Source organism: Paroedura picta, chromosome 5 (genome assembly GCF_049243985.1).
Source record: "Paroedura picta isolate Pp20150507F chromosome 5, Ppicta_v3.0, whole genome shotgun sequence".
Taxonomy (NCBI): Eukaryota; Metazoa; Chordata; class Lepidosauria; order Squamata; family Gekkonidae; genus Paroedura; species Paroedura picta.
This window is the reverse complement of record NC_135373.1, coordinates 30827126-30839678: the sequence shown is the minus strand read 5'-3', so window position 1 is coordinate 30839678 and position 12553 is coordinate 30827126. Positions and strand designations below refer to the sequence as shown.

Sequence of the window (12553 nt, the reverse complement as noted above, 5' to 3'; positions counted from 1 at the left end):
CCAGGCAAACTTCCCTCAGGCCGGGGATCTCCAACAGATTAGCACCTGCAGAGCAAAGTGCCCTGCAGGAGGCATAAAGAGGCAAGCGGCCCCGCAGATATGTGGGGCCCAGACTGCAGAGGGCCTTAAAGGTTAATGCCAAAACCTTGACCTTGATCCGAGCCACAACTTGCAACCCATGTAGCGTCCTCAGCACCAGCTGGATATGGGTCCTCCAAGATGTATCTGTGACGATCCTAGCAGCTGCATTCTGCAACAGCTGCCATTTCCAGGTCAAGGACAAGGTTAGGCCCCTGTAGAGCAAGTTACAGAATTCTAATCTAGAGGTGACCGTCGCATGAATCACTGTAGCTAAGCAATCCAAGGGCAGGTAGGACGTGACTTGCCTTGCATTGGGGAAGATGGAAAAACAGTATGCAGGGTACTCTTGTGACCTGGACCTCCATCGATAGGGAGCCATCCAGAATCACCCCCAAGTTCCTGGCTGAGGGCGAGGGGTTAAGCTGTACCCCAGGCAAGGTGGGTCGACACTTCCTAATCTGTCCACCTTCCTGCCCAGCCACAGGACCTTCGTCTTGGAGGGGTTGAATTTCAGGCAACACTGCTCTAACCATCCAGCCACAGCTTCCAAACATCTGGCAGATGTTTCCAGGGGAAGTGCGGGCGGATGTCCATTAGGAGATGGAGTATATTGGTGACATCCCAGCCCATAATTCTGGACCAGCTGAGCCAAAGGACACATAAAGATGTTAAGTGGTGTGAGAGTTAGTGGGGCCCCACAAGGTCATCCATGAAGGCAGCCAACACTATTTCCACCCTGTGGCCAGAACGGAAGCCTGACTGATATGGATCAAGTACTAAAGTTTCCTCCAAGAATACCAGGAGCTGGTTCATGGTGGCCCTTTCAACCACTTTAACCAGAAACGCAAGATGCGAGATTGGGCAGGAGCTGGCCGGGTCCTGCAGATCCAGCAATGATTTTTCAGTAAGGAACAAACCACCACCCTCTTCAGTGCCTCTGGGAACTCCCCGGTAGACAGGAAAAAGTTGACAATGCCTCTCAGAGGACCTCCTCTCCGCTGGTCGCTCGATTTGAGCATCCAAGACAGACAGGGATCAAGAAGGCAAGCGGTAGCCCTCACCGACCCCAACAACTTGTCCACTTTGGTTTCCGAGAGCCACCTGAATCCGTCAACTGTATCCCCCGTGACAGCCAAGGGGCCTTTAGTTCTCTTTCTGTCTCAAATGTGGCTGGAAGGCCCCGGCAAAGTGACAAGACTTTATCCGCGAAAAAGCTTGCTAATGCCTCAGAGCCAAACGGCAGTTGACTAGAATTTTGGCGCCCTTCCTCAAGGGTGATAAGCAACCAAATTACCCCAAATAACTTGGCTGGGCAAGAGCTTACAGACTCGACAGAGGTGGCTTAAAACTCTCATTTAACCGTCTTCACTGTCATCTCCTACGCCAGGGGTAGTCAAACTGCGGCCCTCCAGATGTCCATGGACTACAATTCCCAGGAGCCCCTGCCAGCATTCGCTGGCAGGGGGCTCCTGGGAATTGTAGTCCATGGACATCTGGAGGGCCGCAGTTTGACTACCCCTGTCCTACGCCTTCATAAGCGTGCAATAAGATCTTGCTGCTTCATTGCGAGTCTTCCTCCACCCTCACTCTAGCCATCTCACCTCTCCCTTCCTCTCCCGCAGCTCCCTGGTGTATCACAGAGCTAGTTTGAGGCGAGGGCAGAGAGCGCGCCGAGGAGCAACCTGGTCAATGGCGGCCACCTTGTGGGGCTGCCAATCCTCCATTACTGCCACCAGCAAGTCACCAGGAGGCATTGGGTCCCGCAGAGCATTCAGGAATCCAGTTGGATCCACAAGTCTCCGCAGGCAGGCTAAAATACACCCGTCGCCCACACAGGGAGGGGGTGGTTTCCGAAGCCGAGTCGTCAGGGCTTAGTGGTCTGACCATGGGAAAGGATCCACCATCATCAGATCCACGTCTCTCCCAGCACCAGAAATCAAATTGAGTGTTTGGCTAGTCTGAGGATGGGGCCGGTAACAAATTGGGGGGGACCTCAGCGTCGCCATGGTCAACAATAGGTCCGAAACTAACCCAGAGGATGACAAAGTACCCGTCACATTTTATTATAGTAGAAGATTTGGGGTTGTGGCTCAGTGGTAGAGCATCTGCTTGACATGCAGAGGGTCGGTCAGTCCCCAGCATCTTCAAGAAGAACCAGTCAGTAGGCCAGTGGTCCGCAACCTTTTCCAGGCTGTGGACCAGCGGTGGCGGGGAGGGCGATCGCCCAGCTGCGCATGCCACGCATGTGCGGCCGGGTTGCACATGCACGTTTGTGCCATACATGGCCGCAAACACGCATGTGCGGCACTCCCGCGCATGCACGTTTGCGGCCACGCATGGGGCAAACGCACATGCACAGGAGTGCTGCACATGGCACAAATGCGCATGCGCATGCGCAGCCCTGCGGAGGCACCGGGTCACGGCCCGGCGGTTGGGGACCACCGCAGTAGGTGAAAGGGAAGGCCACTGCCTGAGACTCTGGTGAAAGCTGCCTGCCAGTTTAAGTAGACAGTATTTACCTTGATGAACCTGGGGTCTGTTTCAGCATAATGCAGTCTTGTGTGCCTGTGTGGGTTTTGAAAATTATGCTCATCGACCTGTCTCATATTATTACACAGCCCTGTTTAAGGAGGGAGACGGAGTCTGTGGTGCTTCCTGTGATGGGAATCTTGCTTCCCTCCGTTTAAAAGATTGCCTCTGTTGTGAGAATACATTGTCCCTAATTGTCTACATAGTCAGGCTGTTGCCTGCACATCCAGTTATAGGGAACTTTCTTTCATGTCTGCTCTTATGTGGCCTTTGAAGTTGCCACAGCTACACTTGAAGTTGCCAGCTAGACCAACAAGATTTTGGGGGTGGGCGAGAGCAAACGCCCTTTGCCAGGGTGATCAAAGGGCACTTTGACTTTCAAAGCTTATATCCCAGAAAATCTTGTTGGTTAGTCTCCGGGGTGCTCCTGGACTCAAATTTAGCTGTTTCAACAAACCAGCAAAATTACTCTCTAGCCTGTATCTAGCCTGAAATTCCCAGGCTTCTGGGCAGAACTGTAAGTTTTTTATGGATAGCTTCGTTCTCTATCGTGGGGGGTTTGAGGCAAGTATGTTAGAATTCCAGATGCCCCAAGGAGCTGGCTGGCTTCAGGCTCCAGGGGGCACTGGCTGCCTCTGTGTAAGCCTGCAGCCATTTTCTGCTCTTTCTCAGTCTCTTCCTCTCTTGCCATCTGCTTGGATCACAGCCATTGTCTTTGTTCCAGCCTGCAGCAAGAAACTGGTGCCAAAGGACTGTAAAGCAGGGGTAGTCAACCTGTGGTCCTCCAGATGTTCATGGACTACAATTCCCATAGGCCCCTGCCAGCAAACGCTGGCAGGGGCTCATGGGGATTGTAGCCCACGAACATCTGGAGGACCACAGGTTGACTACCCCTGTTGTAAAGGGTCCTTCAGCTGATCCCTCCAGTGCAGTTTGCTTCACAGGTATTTGAGCAGCCTGTGTGCACACCTTTGGCCTGTTCGGTGGTTACAGTGGCCCGAGGTGGGGCTGTGCAGATGACTGTCATTGATTTGTTGTTCTAGGGTAGTGAACCCCAACCTGTGGGCTGCGGACCACATGTGGTCCGTCGACTAATTGGAGGTGGACCATGAAGGACTCCTTCTCTCCCCCCCCCCCCGGCCCTTTACAACACACTTTGGGTGTCATTGTCTCCCATCACTCCCAGATGGGACTATCTCGTTGCAGAGAAACAAGCTCAGGGTTCCCATTGATTTGGCAATGTCATGAGTTAAAGTTTCCATGAAAATAAAATGTTCCTTATGTTCATTGTTGTGGCGTGTCTGTATCTTATTTTGAAGGGATGTTTAAACATTGCCATAGCGATCAGAGCGTTAGGGCAGTGGTTGAGAGTAGAGGAGTAAACTACCCCCCCCCACACACACACACCGGGCCTCAGTAAAATTGTCAAGCGTTGAGTGGTCCCCAGTGATAAAAAGGTTGGGGACCACTGCTCTAGGGGATGATCCTAAATGAGGCTATGTAGAAATGAATCAGGTGAACTTAGGCAGATTGTGAGTGGGTGGGCAGGAAGGGGTGTGCCAATGTTTGTCTCTTGTGGCCCTTCCTTGCAGACTCAGGGAATTGCTAATTGCCACTGTGGGTTGGTAGGTGAATTTCCTCCAGGCCTGGCTGGATTTTGGAGATTTATCATTATTATCATTATTATCATTATTATCATTATTATCATTATTATCATTATTATCATTATTATCATTATTATCATTATTATCATTATTATCATTATCATTATTATTATTTCGATTTATTTCCCTAGGGCCGGGAACGGAGGGGTCACTTGGGCATGAAATTTTTGGTGGTGGGGTCACTTGGGCATGAAATCGGGGTCAGTGTGGGTAGACAGGTAGTTGTGAGTTCCTGCATAGAGCAGGGGGTTGGACTAGATGAGGGTCTCTTTCAACTCTATGATTCGACATTGTATCCTGGGAGCTCTCTCCCAAAAAGGGATTCTGAAAGCGGCACTGTTAATCCCTGTTCTCATTACTGTGCTCCCTCACAGGTCCTGTAGTTTGTTTAAATTTGGGGCCTGTCCCAACAGAGGAGAATAGGAAGAGTGCTTGTAGAGAAGGAGGGCTCTGAAGTTCCATTTAAAAGAAAAGGAAACAAAGGGGGAGTTTCAGATCCACCATCCTTCAGCTTCTGACATGAAACTGCATTGTTAGGCAGGGTCACCAGCCCCCAGGCACCACCTGGGGATCTCCAGCAATCTCAACTACTCGCCAGATAACAAAAGACCAGAATACAAATCTCCAGACTAGAGGGGTTTGTTCCCCTGGAGAAAATGGCTGCTTTGGAGGATAAACTCTATGGTGGTGGTGGGGAGGGAGGGCTGTGACTCTCTAATGTCGCTGGGCTACAGTTACCATGAGCATGCTCGTGGCAATTGTTGTCCGTGGACCTCTGGAGAACCAGTTTGGCCACCCCTGCTCTGTGGCATTATATCTTCTTGAGCTTCCTTCCCTCCCGAGGATCCACTTCCAAATCTTCTGGAATTTCCCAACCCAGGACTGGCAACCCTATTACATAACTTTGTCAAAAAGTTTCCGTTTCACCTCTTTTCCTGGTTCTTGAACAGAACACCGGTTGGCCCATGGAGCAGGCTTGTGGTACCACTTCTTAAAGGTAAAGGTAAAGGTATCCCCTGTGCAAGCACCGAGTCATGTCTGACCCTTGGGGTGACGCCCTCTAGCGTTTTCATGGCAGACTCAATACGGGGTGGTTTGCCAGTGCCTTCCCCAGTCATTACCGTTTACCCCCCAGCAAGCTGGGTACTCATTTTACCGACCTCGGAAGGATGGAAGGCTGAGTCAACCTTGAGCCGGCTGCTGGGATTGAACTCCCAACCTCATGGGCAAAGCTTTCAGGCGGCTGCCTTACCACTCTGCGCCACAAGAGGCTCTATGGACTTCCAAATTTGTGATATCTCTGTGGACTGAATTGAGCCTTTTGTCCAATGGCACTGAATGGAGCCTTTTCTCTTGGTTGGCTTATCCTTCCATGTTGTCCTGAGGAAATTATGTTTGTCCCTTTACTTTTGTGAGTAAGGAACTGTGGTTTCTGTTGTATTTGAAAACCCCAGTCCCACCTGAGTATTTGTTTCTCTTTGGGAGGAGAGGAGCTGCTCTGGATCTTGGATCTGGGCATTGCTTTATCTCATGTCTAGCAGGAAGACTGTCTCATGTGGCCTGCCGAAAACCAGGGCCACCCGCAGACAGAGCCGAGGGGCTTCTGTGTACTTGGTTCTTTAGGCTTTGTGAAATTCATCCCAACTGGGAGAGCCCGCTTGGTGTAGTGCAGGGGTAGTCAAACTGCGGGCCTCCAGATGTCCATGGACTACAATTCCCATGAGCGCCTGCCAGCATTCGCTGGCAGGGGCTCATGGGAATTGTAGTCCATGGACATCTGGAGGCCCGCAGTTTGACTATCCCTGGTGTAATGGTTAAGAACGGCGGTTTCTAATCTGGCGAGCCAGGTTTAATTTCCCGCTCTTCCGCATACAGACAACCAGGTAGCTTTGGGCTAGTCACAGTCTTGTTAAAGCTGTTCTCACAGAGCTGTTCTGTCAGGGCTCTCTCAGCTCCAGCTACCTCAGAGGGTGTCTGTGGTGGGGAGAAGAAGGGAAGGCGATTGGAAGCTGCTTTGAGACGCCTTCAGGCAATGAAAAGCGAGGTATAAAACCAATTCTTCTTCCACATAACCTCCCCCAAAGACTTGACAACTGTTCTCCAAATTCAAGTGGGTAGCTGCTCTGGATCTTGGATCTGGGCATTGCTTTATCTAGCAGGAAGACTGTCTCGTGTGGTTGTCAGAAGCCGAAAGCCAGGCCAGCCGCAGACAGAGCTGAGGGGCTTCTGTGTACTTGGTTCTTTAGGCTTTGTGAAATTCACCCCAACTGGGAGAGCCCGCTTGGTGTAGTGCAGGGGTAGTCAAACTGTGGCCCTCCAGATGTCCATGGACTACAATTCCCATGAGCCCCTGCCAGCGAACGCTGAACAAATTGAGCAGAAGAACAAATTGAGTGTCCAGGGGCACCTTTAAGGCCAACAACGTTTTATTCAAGGTATATGAGCTTTTGTGGGCACGCACACTTCCTCAGATACAAATGTGTGTGCCCACGAAAGCTCATATCTTGCATGAAACTTTGTTGGCCTTAAAGGTTCCCCTGGACTCTCCATTTTCTCTGCTGCGCTCCAGATTATACAGATCAATTTTGCTAGACAAAGATGGCCGCTATGGCGTAATACCCCTTCCCCAAACCTTGCCCTCCCCAGACTCCACCCCAAAAACTCCAGGAATTTCTCAACCAGGAGCTGTATCCAACCCACAATTTTTTTTCCCCAATTTCAGATTTTATTTTTAGTCAATTTCATCAAAACACAACCTTTAACGACCTCAGAAAATGATGCTAATGGATTATTGTTAGATTTCCAAATAACAACTTCCAGCTGTATTTGTTGAATAGATTAAAACGATCACTAAATCTTCTACCAAGTATTTCTAAGTCCAATCTCATTTCCCCTTATATACCTCATAAATCGTAACCAATAGTCATAAATCCACAATTATACTCCTTTCTAAGATAATCTATCCAAAAATTCCATTTTGCCTTAAAGCCCAATATTACTTAGTACCACGGAGACCACCTTCTGAAACAGCCAGTTCCTTCCAGGGAGCTAATCTCTTTAGTCTGATGATAAAATTGTGATTTTGGGAGTTGTCCAGGCTCTACCTGGAGGTTAGCGACCCTACCGGCCAAGGAGCCAGCAGAGCAGCCAGGGTCAGTGAAATCTCACAGGTAGCTCTCTCTGCAACAATGCACTGGTCCTGGGAGGGGAAGGGATGTCTTTACCTGGCATGGGAAGAGCGGGGGAGGGAGAGGACAAGGCATGAGTCAGGAAGAGGCGGGGCCAGCTTCTTCAGGGGGAAGCCATTATGACCTGAGGGGGTTTGCAAAGAGCAGAGCCCTGCATTGACCCTGGTGCTGAGGAAGGAAATAAAAATGGCCTGGTTTGGCTGCAGATTGGAGAAGCCCTGATGATGTGAGCAGAGATGTGGAGGGGGGATGGTGGGGTGGGGAGGGGAGGGCTATGAAGGAAAGAGGAAAGAGGGGGGCTGGTTGGTGCTTGGGTCTGCTCTGGAGGAGAATGCTGCTGCCCTAGGTGGGGGGGGGGAGGGGAGAAGGCCTGGGGTAGAAGCAAGTCTGAGGGTAGCCTGTCTCTGGATTTCCTTGTGATCTCCTTCAGCTACTTTTTCTTCTTCATAGAATCATAGAGTCGGAAGGGACCTCCTGGGTCATCTAGTTCAGCCCCCTGCACTAGGCATTTTGCTGCATTTGCAGATACACCCCCACATACCCCCCCACACACACATAAACAAAGAAGGGTTTTATGTTCAGTGTGTGTGCAAATGTAGACTGCTGACCCAGATTTAGGAGGAGGGGGGAATTCTGGAAAGGAAGGCATGGGGGGGGGGGCATAGCTCACTCACCTGGCAAAGTTCTCCCTTCTCCCGCGAAGTTCTCCCTTCTCCCCTCTGGTACGTGTGACAGGAATGGGAGTCAGTAAGAAAAATAGGCATGCTGCATCTTATGTCCCTCTCCCCTCCCTCTTCTCCCACTCCCAAACCTTGTCTCTTAATCTCCTTTGTGATGGAAATGAGTTTCTCCAGGAGGGCCCAGCTTCCCTATTGAAAGAGGCAGGTGGGCCCCAGACAGAGCCATTAGGTCAGAAGAGGAAGGAGGTAGGTTTGGCACCAGGTCCCAGGAGCCAGGGCACTGAGCCAGTCTCCCTTCCCAGGGGGCCAGAGGGTGGCAAGGGAGAGGAGGGCTGACTTCAGCTTTCATCGCAGGTGAAATTCCGGGAGGATCTGCCCATTCTGCTGTGAACTAAGGTACCCAGATAGCTAAGCAAAACAAACAAGCAAGCCCAATTGCCAGCTCACCCTGCGGTGGCTAGCATTTCTTTGGATCTCTCACCTTCTGCCTTTCGAGATAGAAACGCAGTGTGTGGGGGGCGGAGCCACGTGTCCGTGTTCTTGGCGGAGACGGACTGAGAGCTTATTGGTGCCTATTCTCCCTTCCCCAGGTCGTACAGTAGTGAAACCCATTGTTGCTTGGGATTCGGAGGATTCTCAAGAGGAGTTTCCAGCCCCTTGGGAGGTCATGCTGGGGGCCACGGAGACGGCGGAGCAAGATTCCCTGCTTCAGCGCAAGTCGGCTCGGCGCTGCGTCAAGCAGAGGCCCTCCTATGACATATTTGAATCCTCTGACTCGGAGGCGGAGCCCATGACCGGCTCAGCCACCCATCGCCAGAAATCATCTCGGGACTCAGGTGAGGCGTGAACTTTGGGACTGTTTTCACGTGTGTGGAAAAACAAACTGTTGCAAGTCCTGTGAGCCCGCGGGCGGCCGTCCTGCCTCCGTGCTGGGACGTTGGGGCCAGGAACTGGCTTCCCAGCCAGCACGCCTACTGCTAATCTCACAAGTTACACAGTCACTGTTCTAAGCTTGGATTCCGCCTCCATTGGGAGACAGAGATGCTGTTCTGTGACATGAGACAAGGATCCACCTCACATCCTCCTGGGCAGGGGTAGTCAAATTGCCGCCCTCCAAGATGTCCATGGACTACAGTTCCCATGAGCCCCTGCCAGCAAATGCATTCACTGGCAGGGGCTCATGGGAATTGTAGTCCATGGACATCTGGAGGGCCGCAGTTTGACGACCCCTGCTGTTGGGGATTGGCATTAGCTGCATGGGAAGGAGATGCTTGCTGATCCGCCGTTCTCTCCCCTGTTTTTTCCCCCCCAGATCTACTTCCCATGGACCCTGAGGAGCAGAGTCGGCCCCGCAGGACTCCTCTCCAGCCAGTGGTGCAGTTGAAGGCCCGGAAGAGGCCAGAGAAGGTCAGCCTGCTGCAAGGGAGGGGCCAGGATCCTTGCCTAGCAGAGCACTAAGTGGACTTTCCTTGTTGCAACTTCATTGTGGTGCATAGAAACATTTGGTAATGGGACAGACCCGTCCCTGGGATGGGAATGCATCCATCCTGTGGTGGTTCAAGGGATGGAGCTGGTATTAACTTGAATGACCCAGAGCAGAGTAGGGGTGGGTTTTCCACCAATACCTGCAAAAGAGGCACCAGAATTTTAATCAGAAGCTTTATTGATCTCAGTGGCTTATTTTTGAAGGTCACTTTGGTAAGAGCCTCTTGTGGCGCAGAGTGGTAAGGCAGCAGACATGCAGTCTGAAAGCTCTGCCCATGAGGCTGGGAGTTCGATCCCAGCAGCCGGCTCAATGTTGACTCAGCCTTCCATCCAACCGGTAAAATGAGCACCCAGCTTGCTGGGGGGAGTAAACGGTAATGACTGGGGAAGGCATGGGCAAACCACCCCGTATTGAGTCTGCCATGAAAACACTTGAGGGCGTCACCCCAAGGGTCAGACATGACCCCGTGCTTGCACAGGGGGTACCTTTACCTTTTACCTTTGGATGACCAAAATTAAGAAATTGTGACTTGTCCGTGGAGCCATCATTTTAATTATTATTTGTTGTGGGGTTGATACAGCTCCTGGTTGGGAAATTCCTGGAGTTTTGGGGTTGGAGTCTGGGGAGGGCAAGATTTGGGGAAGGGGTATTATGTCATAGCGGCCATTTTTGTCTAGCAAAATTGATCTCTATAATCAGGGTCAAGCCTGCCTCATGCCCTTCAAACAGCGCCTTGTCTTTGTACAAAGGCAATGGCTTGTTTTTTGTCTGAACAAAATTCCATAGGGAGGTTTTCCCCAAAGGCTTCCGGAGGGAACTCCTAGGCTGTTCAGCCTTTATTATTTGATCTTAAAATGTGATCCTGCGTTTCCTCCCAGGAGCTCAGAGCTCCGCCCTTTCTTTGTCATCTTAACAACAGTCCTGTAAGGCAGGGGTAGTCAACCTGTGGTCCTCCAGATGTCCATGGACTACAATTCCCACGAGCCCCTGCCAGCAAATGCTGGCAGGGGCTCATGGGAATTGTAGTCCATGGACATCTGGAGGACCACAGGTTGACTACCCCTGCTATAAGGTAAGATGAGGCGAGGCTGACCCAGCTCTGTTCCACGAACGTCATGGAGGAGGGAGAGATTTGAACCTGGAGTTCCACAGTCCGTCTCCTAATGATTTATATCTGTTCTAATGAGATTTCTTAGCTACTGCGGGTGGCATGTTTTGTCTTTGTATGTGAGTCTGCAGGCATAGGGAAAGTAGTATATACGCACTGTGAATGCAAAACTGAAGCAGAAATCCCATTTCCGCAGCCAATGGGGTGTGAACTCACTGCCTCTTCAGGGGGGGAAACTACACGTCACATCTTGTATACTTTTATTACATGGGATTCAAGCTTGGTGCTGTGGTTAAGAGCGGGGGCCTCTAATATGGTGAACTAGGCTTGATTGCCCACTCCTCCCCATGCAGCCAGTTGGGGTCACCTTGGGTTAGTCACAGTTCTCTCAATGTTCTCAGCCCCACCTCCCTCACAGGGTATCTGTTGCGAGGAGAGGAAGGGAAAGCTACTGTAAGCCGCTTTGAGACTCCTTCGGGTAGAGAAAAGCGGCCTATAAGAACCAACTCTTCTTCTTCAGTAATATCAGGGCTCTCTCAGCCTCACCCCCCTCACAGGGTATCTGTTGTGAGGAGAGGAAGGGAAAGCTACTGTAAGCCGCTTTGAGACTCCTGGTAGAGAAAAGCGGCCTATAAGAACCAACTCTTCTTCTTCAGTAATATCAGGGCTCTCTCAGCCTCACCTCCCTCACAGGGTGTCTGTTGTGGGGAGAGGAAGGGAAGGCAGTTATAAGCCACTTTGAGACTCCTTCCAGTAGGAAGAACAGGGGTGCAGGAAACCAGCTCTTATTCTTCATCTGATCTACTACCCCCGTTTCGTCCATTTCCTTGTGGCAGGACGTTCCCTCTTCTGGCACGCTCCCGTCGATCTCCAATGGCTGGAACGGGAAGCAGAAATCCACAGACGGCGTCCACCGGCTCCGAGTGGATTTCAAGGTAAGGGAAAGGAGCGTCCAGCCGCAAGGCAGCCTCCGGAAGCCCCCTGAGCCATTGAGCCCGAAATAAACTCCGCCCACCCCTTTTCGGAAACAGACAAACAACAAACACAACTCCTCTTAAATCTGCTTTGGCACCTTCCCCCTTTTCTCACTAGCCTGAACTGCGGGATTCTGTTTGTCTGCCCCACCCCCCACCCCCTTTGTCAAATGAATTGCAAAAACAGTTGAAGTCGACAGGCTTCATTTGGAAGGTGTACCGTGCAATTTGTCCATCTTTGATGTGTTGCTAAAAGCGTTGTGGTTCAAATGTGGCGGTTGCTAAGAATATTTTGGTCCCAAGGCACTGGTTGGTAATGGGGGGGGGGCAATAGAGGAGTAAGGAGAGCTGGCTGTAGAACAGGGGTGGCCAAACTGTGCCTCTCCAGATGTCCATGGATTACAATTACTATATGCCCCTGCCCATGCTGGTAGTTGTAGTCCATGGACATCTGGAGAGCTATAGTTTGGCTACCCTTGCTGCAGAGGAATATGCACTCCTAGCTCCTGTATATTCTGTGTGAAGGATCGGCTTTCAAAAGCCAGGGAGGACCCCAGAAGGCAGCTTCAGGATGGGGGCGTTGCAACCAGCCAAAGAGAGGCAGTGGCTTAGTGAGGACAGTGTAAAGCAGGGGTAGTCCAACTGCGGCCCTCCAGATGTCCATGGACTACAATTCCCATGAGCCCCTTCCAGCATATGCCAGCATTCTGGGGTCCTCTCCTGATTGCTGGGTTCCACAAACCTGCATTGGGCACCATTCTCTTCCCTCTTCTCCCTTCCCTCAATCAAATTCTTGCTTGCAAAGGTCTCTTCTCTAGAGGGGAAGGGAGCCATTCAGGGAAT

At 51.2% G+C, this 12553-nt stretch overlaps 1 protein-coding gene across 2 annotated transcripts in view; it reads left to right on the top strand.

The window, feature by feature from the left end:
• The window catches only part of KMT2B (lysine methyltransferase 2B), an 83642-nt gene that overhangs the window by 41665 nt on the left and 29424 nt on the right, over nucleotides 1-12553 (top strand). For both annotated transcript variants that reach the window (XM_077337067.1, XM_077337068.1), the window contains exons 8-10: nucleotides 8733-8978; nucleotides 9455-9549; nucleotides 11573-11671. In XM_077337067.1, coding sequence (XP_077193182.1) covers nucleotides 8733-8978; nucleotides 9455-9549; nucleotides 11573-11671 — 440 coding nt within the window. The remainder of the gene's footprint in view (nucleotides 1-8732; nucleotides 8979-9454; nucleotides 9550-11572; nucleotides 11672-12553) is intronic.